Source organism: Hippichthys cyanospilos, chromosome 21, assembly GCF_059441005.1.
Source record: "Hippichthys cyanospilos isolate Australia breed blue-spotted pipefish chromosome 21, RoL_Hcya_1.0, whole genome shotgun sequence".
In the NCBI taxonomy this organism is placed as follows: Eukaryota; Metazoa; Chordata; class Actinopteri; order Syngnathiformes; family Syngnathidae; genus Hippichthys; species Hippichthys cyanospilos.
Genome location: NC_142389.1, coordinates 2276404 through 2300113, shown reverse-complemented (window position 1 = coordinate 2300113; position 23710 = coordinate 2276404). Strand labels below are relative to the sequence as shown.

The 23710-nt window shown below is 40.9% G+C and overlaps 1 protein-coding gene across 2 annotated transcripts in view; it reads right to left on the bottom strand.

Moving 5' to 3' along the window:
• The window catches only part of samd12 (sterile alpha motif domain containing 12), a 60933-nt gene that overhangs the window by 32047 nt on the left and 5176 nt on the right, over window positions 1-23710 (bottom strand). For both annotated transcript variants that reach the window (XM_088404183.1, XM_088404182.1), the window contains exons 2-4: window positions 16370-16578; window positions 9973-10102; window positions 5256-5396 (exon numbers count right to left, since the gene is read on the bottom strand). In XM_088404183.1, coding sequence (XP_088260309.1) covers window positions 5256-5396; window positions 9973-10102; window positions 16370-16578 — 480 coding nt within the window. The remainder of the gene's footprint in view (window positions 1-5255; window positions 5397-9972; window positions 10103-16369; window positions 16579-23710) is intronic.

Here is a 23710-nt window from a genome sequence, read left to right as displayed (position 1 = left end):
CTTTCTATCTGGTCTTGTTATTCGAAAAGGGAAAAAAAAAAAACATGTTTTGACAGAATGAAGGACATCTAGATGATCGTCATCTAGCGTTTTTCATTTCCTGGTTAAAAAAAAATGATTTGTGCTTTTATAAAAAGGAAGGCAATTTTTGCATCAAGAGCATTGTTAAAATCAGAGTTATCTCCGCCCGTTTCGTCGGATTGAAGGCAGAATAACGTTTAGCCGCTACACGGTTTACGCAAGAAATATATACCACGTTTATATCAATATGGGGAAAGGTATAAAAAAAAAAAAAGCACTTTGTCAAAGCTATTCACTCTCATCTTTTGGGTACCGAGCCATAGTTGAAGCCTCTGCGGAAGGAATCTTACAGGCAGGAAATGATGAAAAAGAATTAATTTGACCTTCCCTTGCGGCGAGAATAAGCAATGAAAAAAGAGGGAGGAGCCAGTGGAGAGCAGCGAGAGGACGGATGAAGTCAAGGGAACCATAAGGGCTTTCGTAGAAGCCGCGGTCCTGAAGGGAGAGTTGGGCTAATGAGAGCTCTGGGTTGGCCGCGCTCAGGCACAAGTCATCTGATTCACGGAAAAGCCCAAAGGAAGAACAGGAGTCACATTGAGCGCCTCCCATCTTTTCAATCCAGTCTTTGGAGGAAAAACAGACTGGATAGAGTATAATCCACTTCAGGGCAACACATACAATATGTTTATTTACAAAGAATATATCAATTGGAATTGCTGCTGGAAATAGATGTCTGAATGATTAGCGTATTTTTGGGACTATAACCGGCGACTTTTTCATCGTGATTTGAGCCCTGCGGCTTATAGTCCAGTCCAAAAATTGTATTTATAAATTCATGATCGTATATGTTATTTATTTGCAGTGTGTGTTCACTAAAATAATCTATCAATTAAACAACGGGAGACAGAATGCTATCAAAGTATTGATTTCCAGTTTGAACTGCTATTTAACTCTGCAGTATGCTCTTGGTAATATCCATCCATCCATTTTCTATAATGTTGGGACTAAATATGCAGGCATGTTCAGTCTGTTAAAGAGAGGATGTTGCAGTTGGTAGACAATGAAAAAAATATTTTCATTTAAAAGTTTCACATTATCAACATATGCCTGCGGCTTATAGTCCAGTGCGGCTTATTTCGTGGCAAAAGATGTTTTTTCGCTCAATTTTTGTGCCGCAGGTTATACACCGGTGCGACTTATAGTCCGGAAAATACGGTACGTGAGTATTATGACAAAGGTAGCAAATATATGACCAAAGCAAACAAACGTTTCCCCACCATTTAAAAAGTAAATCGTAAAAAAATACATCAAGAAAAGTTTCATATTACCACCGTATAACTGCAGTTTATAGTCCAGTGCGGCTTATCCGTGTCAAAGATGTTTTTTCACTCAATTTTTGTGCCGCGGCTTATACGCCGGTGCGCCTTATAGTCCGGAAAATACGATACATGGGCATTATGACAAAGGTAGCAAATATATGACCAAAGAAAACAAACTTTACCCCACCATTTAAAAAGTAAATCGTAAAAAAAATACTTCAAGAAAAATTTCATATTACCACCGTATACCTGCGGCTTATAGTCCAGTGCGTCTTATCTGTGGCAAAAGATGCTTTTTCGCTCAAGTTTTGTGCCTCAGCTTATACATCGGTGCGCCTTATAGTCCGCAAAATACGGTACATGAGTATCATGACAAAGGTAGCAAATATACGACCAAAACAATCTTTTCCCCAACATTTAAAAAGTAAATCGTACATATTGAAAGGAATTTACATGCGATTTGTTTCCCATTTGTCTGTGTCACTCTTAACGAGTCTTTGCTCGGGTAAATGAAGCATAAATACTCCCGCCATGTCTACATGCGCGGATTAGAGTGCCATACTCTGAAAAGCACTTTGGTGGGGTGCCGTCAGCTGTGTAATTCAAGTAGCTTCTGAGATAGATGACTTCACAAGCCGGTTAATAGCGCATTTATTAGCACCGGGTCGCAAACGGCAAAATGGTCCCGAGCATGAAATTGAACGCAGAAAAAGTTGAAAATTGGATTCCTTTTAACGAGTAAAATAGTGCAACACTTCACCGACTTCCCATTGCAGTTAATTAAGAGTGAGTGTGCGTAGCCGTTAAAGATCTTTGCACGCACTTTTTTTTTTTTTTTGAACGTGTGTAAAACCTTCTGTGACAAAACACAATAATCCATCATATGCCCGAGCTGTCGGATGTTTGATGTAAATCTATAACTCCATTCCGTTTTCCCCTGACATCTTGTCTCAGGTGAAGAAATATTGTTGTTTCTTTCAAAAGATACAGGTTTAATATTAACAGTACAGCTCGTGGGGCTATCTAAAAAAAATCAGACCTGAGAGGGCAAAAAAAAAAGATTGTCGAGACAGAAAGTGCGTCCTTTTTCTCATGAGACAAATGTTTATTGCTTCCTGTTACATATCGATCCCTGTTATTACAATGTCTTTTCATGCGTTTTTGCTTTTTTGAAATGTTTTTTGAAGTAAGTTTTCATTTCCTGAGAAGCAAATGAAACATCCATGGCATACACATATGACAAACGTCATATTTTGAAGTAACAAAAGCCCTCATATAAATTGTAATTGTCATTTTTCATATTTCACCATATTGAGTCTAGTCTTTTTAGTTTTGCATTTGTTTGGGTGCATTATCACTCAAATATCATCTGTATAATAATAATAATAATAATTTAGAACGTGTACCCCATCGCCATATCCCTTGCTGTTTTTTTCTACTTCACGTAAAACTTGGAAGCTGTTGATGTCCTGAGTTTGTTTGTGAAGTCTCAATTGATTGTGTCCTCACAGACTATCACGAGAAGCGTCCTGTCTTTGTTGTCTTTGAATAGCACTGACATGGGGACATGGGGAAATCTAATTATTTCCCTCCCGTGGCCCAGTAACCCTTAAAGGTTAATCACTGTCCGTCTAGCCAGCTCCGTCTGGGTACACTGCAGTAATTACGACGTTTTCGTGCTCCTATGTCATGATGGATAAGAGACGTGGTCTCTCCTCCTCATCGTTGCCGTAGAGATGTTGCTGCTTTATTTATGTTCCAAAACCACAAACGTAATCAGAAACACTGTGTTTAGACTAATGGGGCTTTATAGAATATATTAAAGTCAACAAAATTCGGAAATTGACTTCCCCTTTAAAGTTCAGGCAGCAATGCAATTTAGTTTTGGTAAGCCAATAATGCCGTGCCCTGTTTGCTTAGTAGAACGTATCTAATTTGGAAATAAAGCTTCATGAATACGCTTCAAAAAAAGGCCAGTCGTGTGACTAAAACAAGTAAAATACAGTGGGCCACCTGGTTACGAGATTAATCTGTTTCGCTGTTGGGCTCGTAAGGCGAATTCGCCGGGCAATCCAAACCAATGTTGAATAGCTAATCCGTTTAGAACCCCAGGTAAAAACGTCAAAATTGGACATATGTATTAAAACTTGGTATCAAAATAGTATTGTAAGTGCTATGTATATAATATACATGTATACAATCAGAAAACATCATCAATAGAAAATATAGAAAGGATTTATTTAACTTTGAGTGGCGCTAGTTATGCCCATATTCACCTAGGCTAGGCTAGCTTCGTATTTCTTGATTATCTCCAGCATCGTTTCCATATAAATCATCTTCTTACTTCTCTCTTTAACATCACTAGCAATTTTGGGACCCGTGGCTAACCCTTTCAACTTTGAATCAAGCAGTAAAATGCACTATAAATACACTTTTGGAACCACTCGCGAAAGAAGCTTTACCGTTCCGTCGTTTTGACAAACGAGTGAGGCCGACCAATAGCAGACCAGCATCCCCGTCATGTGACGGCAACAGAAATGAAATGCAATTACCTAAAAACGCCAGCAGATGGAGGCAAAACAACACAAATACAGCCAACCCTCTAGGGTCATGACAGTTGTTTTTGTCGCAAAGCGGGGCAAAGACCTTAAAGAGGAGAGAGTATTCCACATCGCAACATGAAAAAAAACGTAAGCCAGGGACGCTGTAACACGGGGTCCACTGTACCTGGCAAGTTTATGGTTAGAATACACAATTTTGGTTTTGCGTTTTACTATTAAAAGTTGTTAAAGCGGCAAAAACCTCCCACGTAGTTTTTTCCTATTTTCTGTGCGATTTTATTTTTTTAAATCTGGATTCCTTTTCTCACCATCTTTCTGCCTGACATGCATTTTCTTCCCACCTACCTTCCTGTTTCCCTCTCCGCTCGATCTTCTCACCCATCTGTCTTCTCACCTTTTTTTTTTATCTCCCTCCTTTTGATGCCTCATCACTACCCCCCCACCGCCATCTCATTTCCCTTCTCTGGAGTTCAAATCCCAAGTGGTTCCGACTCTTTTCGCCCGGAGCAAGAGCTCAAGGTGGGGGTGCCCTGGGCATCAGAATACACTGTTTTGCTCCAATCCAGTTCTTGTATTATTTAAAAAAAAAAAACGTCTTTCAAAACGCAGGGAATTATGTGCTCTCATTTCACCTGGGGATGAGCTTTACATACAGTATCTCTAAATCAAAACAAAGCTTATTGTAATCTGACGAGGTTGGAAAGTCGTCGTGTAACTTTGCACATGCACTTTTACTCTGTAGACACAACTCAGGCACCTGAACCTCTCAGTTGTTCTTTCAAACTCCAAAACTTTTCCTCGCATTTGTTTTTCACTTCTAGAGGCCAAGTTTATTTTTTTTTTGTTAAGTGTGCTCAAGGTGATGGCAGCAGGGGCGAATTTAGCAGCCGTGAGCAAAGCTAATAGAAGAGGGCAGCTTAGGAAATTGGAGAGGAGCGGGCACAGGAATCAGAATTACAAGCTGGCAGCAGGAAAGCGAGGATCAGGGATGGAAAACTACCTATTTATTGTGGCACACCTCAAAGAATGACACAAGCTGAAAAAATACATAGCGTGGAATAGGGATGCAAGGGATTCAAGCGCGGCAATAGACTGACAAAATCAAGAGACCCCTTGACACGGTTTCAGAACTTCTGTGCAGTCATAAATACCAATTATGCAAGCCTCTGATCATTTTCTACCAAAAACTATGGTGGAGGAGGTTTCATAATCATTTGGATTCGTCACCCCCTGTGGGCTTTATAACGTGCAGCTACTGCCATGACTACAGATGGCAAGTATAGAAATGAAGCTCTGTGAAAATGCGAAAGTGTAAATATGCACGATATAACTAAATATCAGCATAAAAGTTGACCTTGTGTGAGGAGTTGAAGGGTCCTAACTTCCTCCCGGACGCGGAGCTGCAGGACTTGCTGCAGGATGTTCTGCCTCTCACCTTCCTGCATGATACCCATTCGTTCCAGCTTTCGGTCCGTCAGTCTCATCAGAGCTCTTCCTAATGAAGAAATAATAAAGTTATGGTAAGACAAAAACTTGTCAGGAAGAAATTAACTATATGTGTGTGTAGCGGTATGCAGCTGACTACATTGTATAATCGAGCAAATAAATAAATATCGATAAAAAATACAGATAAAACAACAAACAGAAACAATGGTGCTAATAATACCGTGCAAAATATTAGTGCAAAATAATATTTATACGTGCAGCAAGAGGCAGATTAGTGCGTGAGAGATTTGTTGGCAGCAGTTCAAACAGATGGTTTTGTGGGTGTGTCTTGTCCTTGTCCGCATCGAGTAATATTTGAAGAAAGATCAAAGACTTGATCAAAATGGCTCCCTTTCTCATGAATCTTCTTGCAACTTGGAACAACCCGAGTATGTTTAACAGTCTTATATGACTACGCGGACTTATTTTTTTTTTTTTTTATATGCAACCAATCTGAGTTATTAGTTCTTAGTTTATTTTTTAGAAGATGGCAGAACCGGTTTTATGGGTAAGGTTGTTCAGTCACATGAAGAGATTTTGTGTATTCAAGATTAAAAATGACAAAGTTAGACCTTAAGATGCATTTTACAATATTTATTTACCGATAGCGAAGCAAGCTTTAACACAGAGTAGCATCCAAAACGTAACAATTCAATCCGCAGCGGTCTAAACTCTTTCGAGCGCCCTTCCAGTTGAAAATACCGTAGCATATGTCAACCTTTCGTTTCTCTGCGCCGCTCATCAAAAAAACATTTTGTACACGGTGTGAAAGCATCCGGTAACCGTGGTAGCCATCTTCACTGACCGAGCGGCACGGTACTGCACTAAGTGACGTGCGACTGGGAAAGAACAAAGACCTTTTGAAGCCCTGTAGTGTGATCCGGACCACCCTTCATTAAACTACCCATCTTACTACAGCAACTATTAATTATTCACGAAAGACACGTGACATCAAACGTCAGTGTGTTGCATAAGCAGACTTGTTTTGCGCTTAATACTCTCTGTATGTGTGTGAGGATTCGAATTGTTAAGGCGGTAATGACTTTCACACTGCACAGCGGTTGATTTTTTTTTTTCTTTTTAAACATGCATGACATGGATATTCTGTTTCCAATTATCAAAACAATAAGGTCAGGTTATAGCTGTTGGTGTATTTACTGTCAGTAACTAATTTATCCCAATGGCTTGATCTTATTAGAGACATAACACTTTTGTGGTGATTATAGCATAGACTAGAATATGTGTATTTAAGTAATTTATGCCTAGCTATTACTTTATAAAAAGAGTCCGGGTCTTGTAATTAGCACAGATTAGAAACTAATATGTAATTATGCTGTAATATGCTTTAATGCATTTTTAATTACATCTGGGTGTCTCTGTTAAGGATTGGCGGTAAAGGTCGAGGGAAATGAAGCAAAAGGATGGCTTGTGTTGATTTCTTTAGAAGGGATATCAAAATCTCGGAAGTTATTTCCATTACAAATGTGCATTATCGTCTGAAAAATGCAGTGTAAAGCGTACATCCAGAAAATTTATTTTAATCAGTCAAACAGCAGCAAATCTTAATTTGTTTGTATATGACCATGTGCCCGTAAACAACCAGCCATAGTTCAAATGTATGGTTTTTTTTTTTTAATTCAGTGTATAATTTATTTTCCCATTTTGCATGTTAACAGAATTTCAAACTACACGAAAACTAATGCTATTTAAAAGGATTGAATTAGGGCCCGTTTTCGGTGCTAAGTTCATTAATTGTTGTCGTGTAGGCAAACTGAATTACTTGGAACGTTTTACAGCATAACATTAGCTCTTAATTGCAAGTCGGAATGTGTGCGTGTTTGTGTGTGCGCATGCATGCACGCGTGTGCCACAATACATCGGATTTTTTTTCCCCTTAACATCATTACACCTGAATAACAAACCAAGGTTGTTATCTTAATAGAACGTTATGAAGCTGAGCTCCATTTGTCCAATCCGCCGGAATCTCCTGAGGAATTATGCGCAAATGAGACACCTTTTATCATCGTGTGACTTTCGTCCAAGGGATGAGCGCTAAACGCTGTAAGTCCGGCGAGCTCTTGTGTGGCCATTTGCGGGGACGGGTGATTGGCGGGAGAAATGCGGTCAAGTCGGGAGATTTCGGGGGAAAAATGGCTGATTGGGAGTCACGCAGGAAATGGGATTGAAAATCGCTTGTCTCACAGAAATGAGGAGACTTGGTAAGTGTGCTAACCGTCATTGGCTTACAGCTATAGAAATTTGCCAGTAAAAAAGTAAATCAATAAACTTCTGGTTGACGATTAAAAACAATTGACATCAATCCACCTCGCTCTGGCTTTACTGTTTGGAGTTTGCATGTTCTCCCCGAGCCTGCGTGGGTTGTGTGGGGACACTCCGGTTTTCTCCCACACATCAAAAATATGCTTGCTAGGTATATTGGACATAATAAATTGTATAATATATATATACAGTATATATATTATATATACACGTGTGTGTGTGTGTGTGTGTGTGTGTGAGTGTTAAAGGCTATACTACGCCCTGCCTGAGCAAAATAACACACTAAAGTTATGTAACGCAACTACAAGGGCAACCAAGTGTGAAGGAAAGCCTCCCTTGATTGTTGTTGCTGTGGCATCAGTAAGCTAAATAGTGCACAGGAAGTTGTTTTAAATGGGTTTCAAAATAAGAGCAGTGACAGAAAGTGCAGCTGTCTTAATCCTGCTGGCATAGGAGAGTTTGATAAATCTTCATTGTTAAATTTAAAAGGTCTCATCCCACGTTACCACTTGGTCTCTTGATCTTTTGCTCATTTAACGATTTTTCACACTTGATCAAATCAATTCGGTTTTTGCCCTCGTAAGCACATCCGATCGCAAATTTGATTTGCGACCAAATGCAAAATTATGATCATTGGGGGGGAAGGATAAGCTGTTTTTAACAGTAATAGGTAAACATTTTAAATCATATAAAAAAACAACTGGCCGGTCTGAGCCCATGAAACTCCGAGACAGAAAACGAGTCCAACTCCGGCCTTGGTGATCCTCACATAATATACTCACCACCCTTTTCATTAAATTAAAACAAAAGGTAGGTAAATAAATCGCACCCATAGCTGCGGACTGGAGGGAGGCCAACAGGCACGGGGTGATTCATCGTTTCAGTCCATTTACCTTTGAAAGCCAAATGCCACACGGCGCAAGCGCGTAATGGTGAAAACGCATTAAGGGCAAAAAGAATCATCATCATCCTGCCATTCTTCATGACCTCGGAGCCATTTTACGCCGTTATATCGCCACTGAATCGAAGAGGCAACAAACAAACATATTAGCATGATCAGTCGCGCTCCGAGAGGTGGAGCGCATGGCAATTAACGCTCGTCTGTTGCCCCGAGTGTTGCTCGCAGCGGGGGCGACCTTGAGGATCCTTATTATGAAAATGATTGACAGGCGAATGTCGTCGGGGTTAACACTGACTTTGGGAATAAGTCTGCAGGTGGAAAGAAACCACCGTATTACCCCAAAACAAGACACACCTGTGTATAAGACGCGCCCTTCAATTTGGGGTCAAATTATGGTATTTTCTGTTCCTGTGTATAAGACGCACCAACAACATATCCGTAAGTTCTATATTTGTTGGGCGGCAAGCTGAGGGTATTTCAGATTCCCCACATTGTGAGCGGTCTGTGAATGCAGCACTAGCGTAACATGACCCAAGTAGTCGTTATTCCGATTCCTCGCGATGAGGTTCGAGTTCATTTTACCATTAAAACCCAAAGTTGAGCAGCATCCGTTTATGATCGTGTATATGCCAAAAGACCGCCATTAATAAAGGAGTCCAATGGAATACCTTTTCCTGTTCCCTTAATTGAATCGGCTGGAAACGTTTACATGATCCTCTCCGTTTTAGTATTATTTATGCGCATTAACAAGGATGTCCTCGCGTCTTAAATTGCAAATAATGGCCTAAGAACCTCAGCTGATGACGTTCCCCTCTAGCTCCTCCCATTAGGGCAGGGGTGTCAAACTCATTTTTATCGTGGGCCACATTGTAGTTATAATTTCTGTCAGAGGACCGGAATACATCTGAAAATAGTCTATAAAAGCATCCTTAACAGTCATTGCTTAAATTTTAACGTACCCCTGAATTTCACTAAAATCCTGAAAATTTAGGACTTAAAAATAGAAAAAAAGTGTCTAATAAATGCCGTTTTTGCTTGTTTACATCCCAACCTAGTTTTGAAATCAGAGGCCGATAAAAACTGTTCAAAAGATAGATTTGGAACAGAAAAGTATTTTTTTAAGACAACCTGAAAGTTTAGCTAAAAACTTGAAATGAAATCAGCATTTGTCGGGCCACATAAATTGATGTGGCGGGCCGGTTCTGGCCCCCGGGCCTTGAGTTTGACACCTGTGCATTAGGGTAAATATCGTAAGGAAGAACGCGCCCAAAAATGATTAGACGTTAGACAGCAACACCGATATATTTGATAGTAATGAATCAATGATACATGGCCATTTTTGGGCAAAATAGCAATATGTGCTGCATGAAATCTGACCCTGTCACAACTCGTGTGTCTCGGGTACCTGTGATATCATGTTGTTTGAAGGAATCACTGTAGATCTGATGTTGATTGGGACAGTGTTTCTTCAGCCATTTGCAAACGTCCTGTTGGGTCCACAGGGCCACTGGTTTGGACAGTTTCACATATCCGGGCTATCGGAGAAAAAGCACGTCAAACTTCAACATTGTCGTCATTTTGGGACTCACACATTTGACAAACGCTAGATGTTGTATACCTTCGTATTTTACAGAAAAATCTGAACAGGAATCATTCACATCGACAATTAAGATCCAGCTGACAAATCTAAGGACTTGGGAATTGTGTAATGTCTACAGAACTTGGGAAATACACGGAACGCAATAAATCATGTTTGTTGTATAAAATGCGGTGGATTAATTATAATACTCAACAAAGCAGAGCACACGCATACAAGAATGCAGTCAAGGGGAGAGGGTGTGCTTTGCGCTAACTATGTGGGGTTCAGCTGGGGTTCAGTTAGTAGTTTAAGTGAGGAATGTGGTCTTAGACCTGCTCCATATTTGAAGTGCCCTGAGAGAACTTCTGATGTGATTTGACGCCCTAAATAGAATTGAAGTGTCATTCCGGTCAAGTTTACCATGTAACTCGAGCAGACTCATTTTATCCTGGTTGAGGAACAGCATAAACCAGTTGCTCTCATCCTTTTTTTTTTTTGTTTTGAATAATTTATCCCCAATGAAATATTTTTCAAGTGCACCCTAATTGGTGCATTGCATTTTTGGATGAAAAATATGGCTTAAAACATCATTAAAACAGCCACTCAGCTGTCTGATTTATCACATTTTGGAACTGCGTTTGTGATGGTATCTCCAAGCATTTTTAATAATTTACCGAAAAGTTGTTTCATGTTCCAGTGAATTTGCTCGAATTCAAATCGGTTTCTGTACTCATCCCCCTTTTGAAACCCTCCGCGGTAATCAACAATCTTGTTGGGATACATTATAGTTGTATTGTCCAACCCGCAAGAGGACATCGGGGGGTTGGACTCTCTCTCCGGCCTTCTTTTGTGGAGTTTGCATGTTCTCCCCGTGCCCGTGCGGCTTATCTCTGTTTCCGGTTTCCTCCCACATTACGAAACCATGCATGGTAGGTAACGCTCCAAATTGCCCCTTGGTTTTAGTGCCCTTAGCTTTGTCGGTATGAATTGATTAGAAATGTAATCACAAGAATCATACTGTATATGGTGTAGTGCATACTCCAGTCCTGGAGGGCCGGTGTCTTGCATGCTAACCTTTTCTTTCAAAAACACCCGATTCAAAGGATTAGGATCATTTTCAAGTTCCTGCAGAGCTTACTAATGAGCTATAATTTGAATCAGGTGGGCTGAGGAGAGAAAACCGTAAAACATGCAAGACACCGACCCTCGAGGACTGGACTGGACAAAATTGGCATAAAGGGACGTCTAAACTCCGTCCTGAAGGGCCGGTATGCCGCATGTTTTGCAAGTTTGGACGCCTTGATGGATAATAGAAATCAAATAACCGTCTGATGAGAAGCTAAAATTGAACGCTTTTATATTTTCAAAAAAGTATTCAAACAAATATCAAAATTAATTAGCAGTTCATTTGATCATTCATGATGAGCGTCCATTTTAAGATGTTTCGAGGATCTGAAGTTACCACATCCCAAAATTGCTCAGCTAGGTATGCTAAATAAAAACCAACACCTTTGATTCGCCCTTTCCATTTCATACAACAGAACTCGTCAAAACATCTCTTATACGTGAACGGGGGGCCGAAGAAAGCAAACATCGTCTTTCTGCGGCAAAGCGAAAGGACCGATGTGCTCTGCCGGCCTTTTTGATTTGAATTGAGCAAGTGCCACGATCACAAACAAGCAAGGGGCCGATTAAAATTTCACAACCGCTACCTCCCGTTTGCGCCTGCCCTCTGGCTCCGGCGTGGCGTTGGCATAGCATTGCTATTCCATCCCTCTCTTCTCCGCGGAGAGTGCGGACTTACAGGTGCTGCCAGCATTTCTTCTTCTTTTTCCTTCCGGGCCTCTCTCGGCCATATTCAGTCCCTGTCAGCTCCGTCCCACTTGCCCTCCCACATTTCCCCTCACATCTCTCTCAAAGAGCTCCCGCTTTCACCTTTCTTATTACAGTCCCTGAATGCAGAAAAGCTCCCTCCCTCCTCTATGTCACACCTTACAATTCGCTATTCGCCTCCAATGATAGAAAAAAGGAATTGGGGGAATGCTAAATTTGGGATTAACCGCCTGCTCAGAGACGTGATTTCCAGCAGTTAGAAACTATAGTGAGCAGATGGTATTGTGGGAAATTTACATTGATGTCTGCATTCGTCCTTCCAGCGTGGAACTAAACATGCAAGTAAAACGTGTTTATTTCTGAAAAAGCGTTTCTGACAAAGCAAGTAACGGTTGTTCACCGGTTGTTCACGGAATTGTGAATTCTCCTTCCCTGTTATCATGTTCGGTCAGCTACAGGCCCCAGTCTAGGTCGACGCCCGAGGACTGCCTGTGGCATGCGCGTCTAGGGTCAACTCATCTGTTTGGCATGCAAGAGGGCAGAAACCATCGTGTTCCTTTCCGCAAGATAGCTTTTTTAATGCAAACAAAGAAACAAACAAACAAATGTAAATCACCGAGGGAGCGAAAATAAAGCGCAAAATGGCAAGAGAACACTTACAATATCAGACCCTATATAAGGAGCTATGGTAAAGGAGTCTGAACCCCAAGCAGGAAGTTTAAGTGACAGCTGGCCAAACGAAGCGAGCAGCCAGGTAGGAGAGTCCATACTGCACTTAATGTGATTGGTTGGCAGCTAGCGTTGCTGCTGATTCTGCAGGGTGGTAAGGGTGCACAGGGTGGATTAAGGTGAGGGGGAGGGGGGGGGGGGGGGTAATGGAGGAAGAAACCACATTAACCATTAAACACAGCTCAACTCAATGTTAATTAACCCCGACGAGGAGCCTGAGGCAACAAAAGGGAGAGTGAGGCCGTATTCACAAAGAATGTAGAAAAAGTTCAAAAAAGTGGGGTTTGATTGATGGAAAAGAAAAAAAAAAACAAGAGGAAAAAAAGACACACTGTATGAATAGAGAGCGCCGAACGGAGGAAATAAAAGAAAACGCTGGTGCTTCACAAACGGATTTGACACAGGAGATTCATTTTCCATGAACCCATTTGCGAGTCAATGGCCATCTGTGTTTTACATTCTACTCTGATTAAGCCCAAAGCAGTGCTCCTGGGGCGGAGGGAAATAGGTGACTTAGTGCCATGCTGCCAGCGAGTGGAGCCGAAAGAACGGCAAGAAAGAGAGAAAGAGCGAGCGAGCAAAAGAGGGAGCAAGTGAAAAGAGGGAAATAGGTGAGTTCCTGCCATGCTGCCAGCGAGCGGAGCCAAAAGAATGGCAAGAAAGAGAGAGAGAGAGAGAGAGAAAGAGAGTGGCAGCGAGAGAAAGTGTGAAAGTCAGACAGAGAAAGACTGTATGGAATTACATTTGTGCAGCAATGGCGAGCGAGCAATGAAAGATTTTGCGCACAGAAAAAAAATGAGTGCGCAATGATAAGTTTGAGCGAGCAACGATGGGTTTGGAGCACAGAAAAACGTTTTGATCACTCCAAATCTCCAAATGCTCCCACAAAACTAGCCAATCAGAGAGAGTAAAAGTACAATGATTGACTGCACGGTCTCCAAAAAGATTGCTTGTTGTGTTCACCCGGAAAGAGCGAACGAGAGGGCGTCAACACGGACTTGAACACGGATTTTGAGTGACATTGCATCAGAGAGCAAATGTTGAAGATAGTGAGAAAGCAAGAGAGAGAGAAAGCAAGAGAGAGCAACCCAAAAAAAGAGAGCAAGAATGAGAGAGAAAAAGACTATGAGAGAGTGAGAGAGTGTTATGGCGTCAGAGAGAGAGAGAGAGAGCCCGAGAGAATGGAAGATAGATTTAAAGAGCAAGAGTGAGAGAGCATCGGAGCAAATGTGTGTGTGTGAGAGAGCGAGAGAGTGACAGTGAGCAAAAGTTAGAGTGAGGGAAGAAGATTCAGAGATTCAAAAAAGAAATGAAAGGGAGCGAGAGGGAGAAAAACAGAGCGAGCAAGTGAAAAAGAACAAGAGCGCGAAAACAAGAGCGATGGCGAGCGAAAGAGTGAAAAAGCGGAGAGTCATTGCGAGAGAACGAGAGAGATATTCAAATACCAAAACTGAGAGAGCAAGCATGTGAGATGGTGAGAAAGAGAGAGAGAGAGAGAGAGAGAGAGAGAGAGAGAGAGAGCAAGCAAAAGAGAGAGAGAGAACGTGAAAGGCAGAGGGAATGAGTGAGAGTAAGTCAGAGTGAGAGAGTGTTCTGGTGTCAGAGAGATTCAAAGAGCAAGAGTGAGAGAGCATCGGAGATGTGTGTGTGTGTGAGAGAGAGAGAGAGCGAGAGAGAGAGAGAGAGAGAGAGAGAGAGAGCGAGAGAGAGAGAGAGAGAGAAAAGGGGGTTTGACAGTGAACAAAAGTTATACAGTAGAGTGAGAAAAAGAGATTCAGAGAGTCAAAGACCAAATGAGAGGGGGTTGGAGGGGGGGGGGGGGGTAAACATGCTGGAAGAGCCGCTCTCAAGACTCCGGGCCAATTAGCTTTGAGTGACAGAGCCGGGGTGCGAGAAGAAGCATGTTCTTTATCCAAATCGAAATCATCTGGAAACATGCATGCGCATAGAGCATACATAGCAAATGGGTAGCAAACGTACACGCATGCGGCGCATTGTAACGCTGACTAATAAGAAACATAACCGCACACATAAAAGACAGATTCGACAAACGCGCTGCAACAAAATATCCCATGCTGTCTTGTCCTTGCTTTTAATTGATAACAAAAAGCCCTGTTTGGCTCAGCAGTGTTTTTCACGTTACCTTAGCAACGCAGCAAGGACACGCTCAAAAATTAAAGACGAGAAATTGCAATGCCGCGGGGGGGACGCAGACCCTGACATCAACCGGAGAGTAGAGAAATAAACAGTAACGACCGCAAACTATAACGTACACAATGGAGCGTGTAATTGCTCCAACACTGATATGCATTTCAAGATCCAATATGGACGTAGTCAGCTAAATTAATCAAGAGGCAATCACGTCCCTTTGTGGGCGCACGCGATTTGGAATTAACTGCACTTTGCGGCTGGATGTTTCAGATCGGCAATTGAATTGCAGAAATTCCACAGAACAACCGTTTGCAGTTCACTTTTAACATCGGTGTTATTTAAGGATAAAGGTGAATGACGTTTATGAAACTAGTAAATAATGACGATTAAAAAATAAACACATTTCATTCTGAATGATAGATAGATAGATAGATAGATAGATAGATAGATAGATAGATAGATAGATAGATAGATAGATAGATAGATAGATAGATAGATAGATAGATAGATAGATAGATAGATAGATAGATAGATAGATAGATAGATAGATAAGGCATTGCGATTTCGCCACTAAAATACAATTGCACTGTATACGGTTTTACAGTGCCCTCTAGTGGTCGCCACTGGGCAGTGCAGGTCTCCGGCTGGGATGGCATGGAAAATAACTGAGTGCGCCGTTGACTGGGCATGTGTCTGTTCCAGAAATATTGTCATCAGTCTGATCTCCTCCTCACGGTTAATTAGCATCCGTGCCAAGCTTGCTTTCACCTTTAATTCTTTCCCTTTCTGTCTCGCTCGATTTAGCTGAGCCGGAGCTGGCAGGAGATGAAATTCACTCGTTAATTAATCTATTTCCTGAAAGACTGTGGATGGAGGTGATATATATATATATATATATATATATATATATATATATATATTAGCTTGAATAAATTGGTTCATATTCATATTCTTTTTAGGATATTCTGAATTATGTATTCTAAACTCTGAGAGGCCTCAATTTGAGTTTGTCTTCCCTCGCTTTCAAAGGCTGACTCGGTGTTTACACAGAGGAATATGTTCAATTAAAACTGCTCCCAGTTGCTTTGATGGACAGCTGATTAACCGGGAAGGAAAGAGAATATGAGAGTGTTTGTGTATATCTGGAGTGATAACCCCCCCCCACCCGCTCTTCACCGTTGTCCCAATCACTTTCTATTTCTGAAAAGGAAAGTTTGAAAAAGAAGATCCTGACACTTTTAGAAGCAATTGGTCCTTGGAGAAATTATCACAGGCGCAGTGGACAAATTTAGATGCATGCCGAAACATCAGTCTGTGCTTCTTTTTTTTGTTTTTGTTCCTTGTTGTTTTCCATTTTTATACATCATTTATTTAACCAAACAGTCTCAATCAGTTCTTAGAGGTAAAATTCAAGAGGATCTGCGTTTAAACCCCAATTATACACACACACACATATATAGATACACATATATACACATATATATTTCTTTTTTATTTTTTCTTTTCTCACCCGTGTGAGCTCAGACTCGGACACTGAGCGATGAGGTGGCAAACGGCGCTGAAAAATGGTGGGGCTAATGTCACGGTAGCTCGGGCTGTCGTCGTCCAGCAGCACGGGTGGGCCGTCGACGCACTCCTCCTCTTCATCCAGCTGCGATTCAACGTCTTCTGGGTACATCTGGTGGTCGATGCCATTCTGGTTCAGGTTGCAGTGAACAGCTGTGCAGGTCAGAAAACAAACATGGGTTGGAGGGAAACAGAAGGGTACGTCTAAAGTCCATTTACATCATATATTTAGCCATGAAATTGAATTCCTCATAGTTTCCTTAGAGTTTTCAACTTAAGTTATTTTTTTATATATAATTTGTAATATTAAGATCACAATTATTCAGTTGCCATCTCAATCTTGTTTAATATGAGCAACTTGAATGGATGTCCGAGTGTTAAAACCATATTACGTGTCGTTCCAAACTCCACCACTAGATGACGACAAAGAACATCAAATAGCGGCAGTGCACAGTACAGTACAGGGATCATTATTGATAAGGTGACACTCAGATATAATTTGAAATCCTCCGCTAAAAAAATAACTATATCAATTTAAGTAAAATGATTCAATTGTAACACATAATAAACGTTAAAAGCCACGGAATTTTTGTTTGATCAGGGTTTTCGATATGTCATTTTAGATTTATGATGGTGCTTATAATGGAAATTGTGATTACAACAAGGGATACGTTTTAAGTATTACTCCAGAGTCTACAAAATACAATAGATTTATCGTTCAAGCATTAAAACTTTAAGGACAATATTTTTTGATAAATCTCTATAAAACTTTACAAAACTCATGCACATATTATTGTTATAATATTGTGTACAATACATCTATAAAAATATTTTGGTCACAACAGATAGTAAAGCAAATATAGTAGAGCGGTAAGCTATGTTGTTTTCCTAAAAAAAGGCATGCAAGTGTTGAATTCCAGAGCCACACCTTTTTTTTTTTTTTTTTTTTTAATTAACTTTAGACTTCAACATAGTCATTCTAAAACCAATAGAAATTTGAACATCTTGACAGCATCCGCGTCTAAAATTAAATTTCCCTTCCGCGTTGTCTGACAATTTCCATCGTCTTTTTTTTTTTTTAAACCCTTGACAATCATTTTGTAGCTATGAGTTGGATATACTACTGTTGACTGAACTTGAAGCACCTCCAACCGGGCCAAAACTGTTTAGTCGGAGAGGAATTAGCATGAAATGTTTTTCAGAGCTTTTGTTTACATTCTCAGGCGGGCTCGCCATTTTTCCCCAGGACAAAACCTGTCATGGGTAGTGCCCGAACATTTATTAGGATTACAATAAAACCAACTCTGACACATATTAGATCTTATAATCTCTCAAGTAGAAGCATGCAAGTTACATTCTGCTGTGTATGTTTTGTGTCACACACCACAAGCAAAAACAGGAAATAGATTAGCATATTTCCCACGACTAGCTGCGACTTTGACATTTGCAGACATTTGAGTCAAATGACTTGACAAGTCAGACGAACCAATTTTAGCGCGCGCAGACGCGATCTTGCGACTGATAGGCGCGCTCTGAATAATATTACAAAAGTACGATAACCTTTTAATTGCAGCCTAGCATAGAAGAACAATGAGCGTGTCACTTCGGATCAATGAAGCAGATCAGTTTCATTGACGTATCCATCGGTCAAGTCGGACAGTTTCCGCTGTGTCAGACATCTTTTCAATCGTGTTTCCCGCTGGCGAAGCGAAGCGTGAATCTCTGGCATCACTCTTCTTTTTCCAGTTCATCGCATTTAGGAACTTTTGCTTCTTTGCAGTTAGCATGGCTAAATACACCTATTTTATTTTCGACAAGATGTATTATCATGCATTCGCATTTCACGTTCGGTATTTTAATCAATTAAATTATAATCACTTTCGGTACCGGTCCGTGGATCAACTGGTACCGGGCCGCGTGGGCCGCACCCGAAATAATGTTTTGGAACTGATTTAGTTTAAAAATGCATTCATTTGTGCTTTGTTTGGCTTGATCTTTGTTTTTTGGCGCCGCTCCTGGCCGCTGTTGGTATTACACAGTGAGAAGGACGATGTGCTTTTGAGGAGCAGTCAATCGGTGGTGACGCGCACCCGGTCCGCGATATAAATCCCAAGCGTTGACCGGGCCGTGGTGATAAAAAGGTCGGGGACTGCTGACCAACAGTACGTACATATTTTTAGATTTTACATCAGGAAAATATAAAACCAAAACAATATTAGCACTTAGCTGACTTGGAACTGGAGCTCAACAATTCAGATCGATTCCATAAAAAAACAACCCATTGTCAATACATATTTCCGCACTATAAGGCACACTGGATTATAAGGCGCACACAATAGAAGCTGCAGTAGTGGCCGGGGTTGCTTTATGCATCCACTAGATGGAGCTGCGCTCAAGGGAATGGCAACCGTCAGTCAGTCTTTACGATACCAAATTTTAACGGATCGAATGTTAATTACTTCGGAGCACATTTGTAATATTAAAAGGCAAATCTTCCAGCACAGGACCTGAGGCGCGAGGCAGAATATCCACAAGCGTCTGAATGAAATGTTGTGACGCAAAATGGATGACAAGATGACGGCAGGAATTAAGAGCAGCAAGAAAGACGGCATGAAAACGGAAGACTGTTGCTCAAGTCTATAAGGAGACAAGTGGGCAGAGGGAAGGGCCAATGAGATGTTCTTTTTCTTTTCTTTGAATCAGCAACGGTTACTATAAATAGCGCCGTTGCATTCATCATTCTACCCGCCCTGACATGCGCGGTACGAACATGGAGGCAGAGGACGGGCGCTGGTTCATATTCTCTCCGAGATTTTACAAGTGGAGGTGAAGTTGATTCATGTTAGATAAACATAAGCCTCAAGCGCTATAATTGAGCTTTTAACATTCGGCGCGCCGAGCGACGAGTTACGTTTATTTTAATTGTCTCGTGAGGATAAGACGGATGAATGAATTTTAAGTGAATTTGCGGCGACGAGGCAGCTGACTCATCACCGCAAATTCACAGCAGGAATTTTATTCATTTCCACGGCTTCAAATATTAGAATGACGCGGTTGGGTGACTTTTCCCGACGGTGCTTGCAATTAACAGGAAGCCCATCTGATTTTTTTTTTTTTTTTGGAAAGCTCAGTTTTTAGAAAAAAACAAACACAACGTGAATTTTCGTGAAACGCAAATGCTCAATTGATGACAAATCACAGCTCAGCTTGCACATAATAGGTGAGCCATGATCATTAACCGCACCACGAGCCCCAAGTAAATTTTGCCAAGTGGCAAAATGGCCGCCGCCTGTTGCATAAAAACGTCTGGATTTTGCTGCTTAAAGGGACAGTGTGTAAGATTTTGATTTTTATTCAAAAAGGAATCAATTAATTGATTGTAAATGTAAAACAAAAACGGCAAATAAATGACCAGCAGTATGTTATAAATATAATCATAGGTCGAGTTATCATGAAATTATATTACATGTGGGGTGGCACTTCTCCGGAGGCGGCCATGTTTGTTATAGCTACGGTAAATGCAGCACCTCCTGCTGGCTGTAATGAAAAACTGTCTAAATCTTACACACTATCCCTTTAATTCACATTTCACAAACGTAATATTAATCAGATTGCTACAAGTGTAAGAGCACAGAACGTATTATTGTTATGAAAAAAAAAAACCTCCCCTTTAACTCCCCTTTATGCGCCTTTAAGTCACATAATTAACCCACATTGACCCTGAAGGCTCCTCCCCCTTGGCATGACAAATGAAATAGTATCTATCTATTAAGTCTTCATTTTACAGGTGCTTAAATATCCGCCGGCGACAAGCAGGTGATTTTTGGTAGGTACTCGACATATGCAGACGCGCGTCAATGATATCTCCGAACGCAGACGCGTCGGCATTCATCGGGGGCTGAAATGATTTGAAAATGACCGCATTCATGAGGAATGCTCAGAGGGGTCAAAAATGGATGTTTCCGTGCGCACGCATAAGTTAATAATAGTCATGCATACGAGCGAGCTCAGAGTCTCCCTGAGCGAGCAAGCGAGCGTGACAAATATGCGCGGAGTGTCAAGCAAGTCCACCCACGGCTCTTCCACAAAGAAACAACAGTGAGGAGGTGACGCCAACGTGAGAAACCAGACTACTGAGTCCGCTCAGCTGTCTGCCCTCAGGACTTGGAGCATGAATCTCCATCGGCGGGGGGCAGGAGACGCACTAAAGTGCTAATTAGAATAGCTTTCAAGAGGAGGAAGAGATGAAGCCAAAGAATGATTGCCTTCAGTACCAGAGTGACTTTTTGTTTTTTCATCAAATGATTCGAACGCGTTTGTTCAAATGGGTAAAATATGTGTGATGTGTAAACGAAATGAGTCTCCAAAAATGAAAACGCCTTATATATGGATCGATATTGAGATTGGGAATGACGTGATGAAGTAAGCTTTACCTGTTTCTTTTTTGTGTTTACAGTTGAACAAGGTTGCTCATATTGAGTTATTATGCTATTGAGAGTTTAGAGTTATTGTTATTACTTTGAGTATTACTATATTGTGATTGAAAACGTTTTAAAATGTCATTAATTGAGGGTGCGCCTTAAAATCCCGTGCGCCTTATATATGGAAAAAGTTTGAAAATATGTCGTTAATTGAGGGTGCGCCTTATAACCCGGTGCGCCTTATATATGGAAAAAAGTTTGAAAATATGTCATTAATTGCCTTATAATCCTGTCCGCCTTATAGTGCGGAAAATACGGTAGTATTTCTGTGACAGTTTATCTTTTAACAGCAAGGTATAACATGTAGTGCAACATTTATATCAGGGAACTTTTCCTCCTGTGCAATCACAGTATAGTAATACTCAAAGTAATAACAATAATAACTCATGTAATAACTAAATTCTCAAAAGCATAATAAATCAATGTCAATATGAGCAACCTTGTTCAACTGTAAACACACAAAAGAAACAGATAAAGCTTACTTTATCGGTTCATTCCCCATCTACGAATCTCAATATTGATCCATACATAAGGCGCACCTGATTATAAGGCGCACCATCAGCTTTTTGAAAAAAAAAAATAGGGCTTTTAGGTGCGCCTTATAGTGCGGAAATTACGGTAAGTACATATGTACATGCATGTACAAAATGATGACTAAGTACAGTGAAAATATGATAAAGTAAGTCAGTGAGCCACAACCATTGAAAATAGGCAGTGAAATGGCCTACTTCATGCACACAGGCAGATGGGCTAAATATAAACTCCAGTTAACTTTGCCTCACTTTGAAGCGTGTATTCCGGGCATAAATGTTCCCTGCTTCAAAGTCAAGCAGCAGAAAAGCCGCATAAATAGACTCTCTCCATTTAGAACCGCGGAGATGTTTATTTCAATATTTGATAAGAGGAACGAAGCTCACTCGATCGGTGACCAAAATAAAAAGTGCAAAGTTCCAGAAGTATTCCAACAGTCTTAAGAGCTGGATTCATAATAAGCAGAAACAAACATGCACTGAAGTACCGCAAGTGCATCGGACATGCTAGCGCCTAAACTTCGGGGTGACGTTAGCAATCTCAGTTCAAAAAAATGACAGCTGCGCTTATTAATTTAGCTGTGGGCTTCCATGTTACTCTTAGACCCCCCAAAGTTCCTATTTTATGCTAGTTTATGCTAGTAGTATGCTACTAAAGTAAATATTCACCATTTGTGAGAAGATTCTCATGAATTTAAATCATTATTAATTACTGTATTTTCCGCACTATAAGGCGCACCTAAAAGCCTTATTTTTTTCCAAAAAAAAAAGCTGACGGTGCGCCTTATAATCAGGTGCGCCTTATATATGGAACAATATTGAGATTGGTAGAGGGGGAATAAGTAAGCTTTGCCTGTTTCTTTTGTGTGTTTACAGTTGAACAAATTTGGTCATATTGACATTGAGTTATTATGCTATTGAGAGTTTAGAGTTATAATTTGACTTATTATTGTTTTTAATTTAAGTATTACTATATTGTGATTGAAAAAGTTTGAAAATATGTCATTGATTGAGGGTGCGCCTTATAATCCGGTGCGCCTTATAGTGCAGAAAATACGGTACTTATTATAAATGAAGCCCAGCATTATGTTTGGAATAGACTAAGCCTAAAATTATGCTCAACTTTAGATGCCGGAATCTGTTCTTTCCTTCACCTGACATTGACTCGGCCATTTGTGCCCGTCGAGATATTACTAACAGTTCAGCAGTTTTCAAATCTGCTCATTTTAGTATTTCTCCACATCACTGGCTTCCAAACGATGTGAAGTAGTCAGAAAAAGCCGTGCGTCATTTGTCACCGAAATGATGAGTGTATAAATGGCTAAAAGTATCCGGCTTATCTCTCCTCTCCAGAGTCAAATTTGCATTGGCTTGGAACTTCAAAAAGGCTGACATCTGTGCTGGGAGATTTGTCAAGTCTTTTATGACGCAAGATGTCATGTTGTCTGGTTAATTTTGTAGTTTGAACTTGATTTCACAATAGGATATACAGTACCCCCCCCCCCCCCCCCCCCCCCACCCGAGTTACGAGATGAACCTGTTCCGCGGTTGGACTCGTAAGACAAATTTGCCGTATGCCGGGAAGCCAAACACTTATTTTTGCACTACAAATACGCTTTTGTAACCACTCGCGATAGAAAAAAGCTTTACCATTCCGCCATTTTGAAACGAGTGAGGCCGACCGATAGCAGACCAGCATCCCCGTCACGTGACGGCCACAAAACATAATAGCAATTACCTAAAAACACGTGCAGATGGAGACAAAACAATACAAACACAGCCAACCCCACAGGGTCATGACAGTTGTTTTTGAGGGTTTGTTTTTGAGTTGTTAAGAGGGGACGAAAAAAACTCAGTTTTCCTCACCGGAACATGAAAAAAAACGTAAGCCAACGACGCTGCAACACGGGGGTCCACTGTAGTGGAAAAATCCGGGAGACCGGCACAATTTCTGGGCAAAGGCACAATCACCGTACATCAGTTATTACCGACGGTGGCTTTAGTTTGCCATTTTACTCTCCAAGGTCCGCTACCTTCCGAATTGAAGCGTAAATAAAGCCCGCGAAGAGCAAGTCGAAAGCGCGCACCAATATCGATAGCCAGTAGGCATCAGATCATACGCCGCACATTGCCTTTTTATACTGAATTTTAATGAGTTGTTCAACACACCGGGCAGGAATTTAATCAGGAAGCAGTAGTCGCACTTCAATATCTGTTAAGGTTATAAATAGTCCGTTTGGCATGCGACACAACAGCCCGCTGTGGGAATGTCAA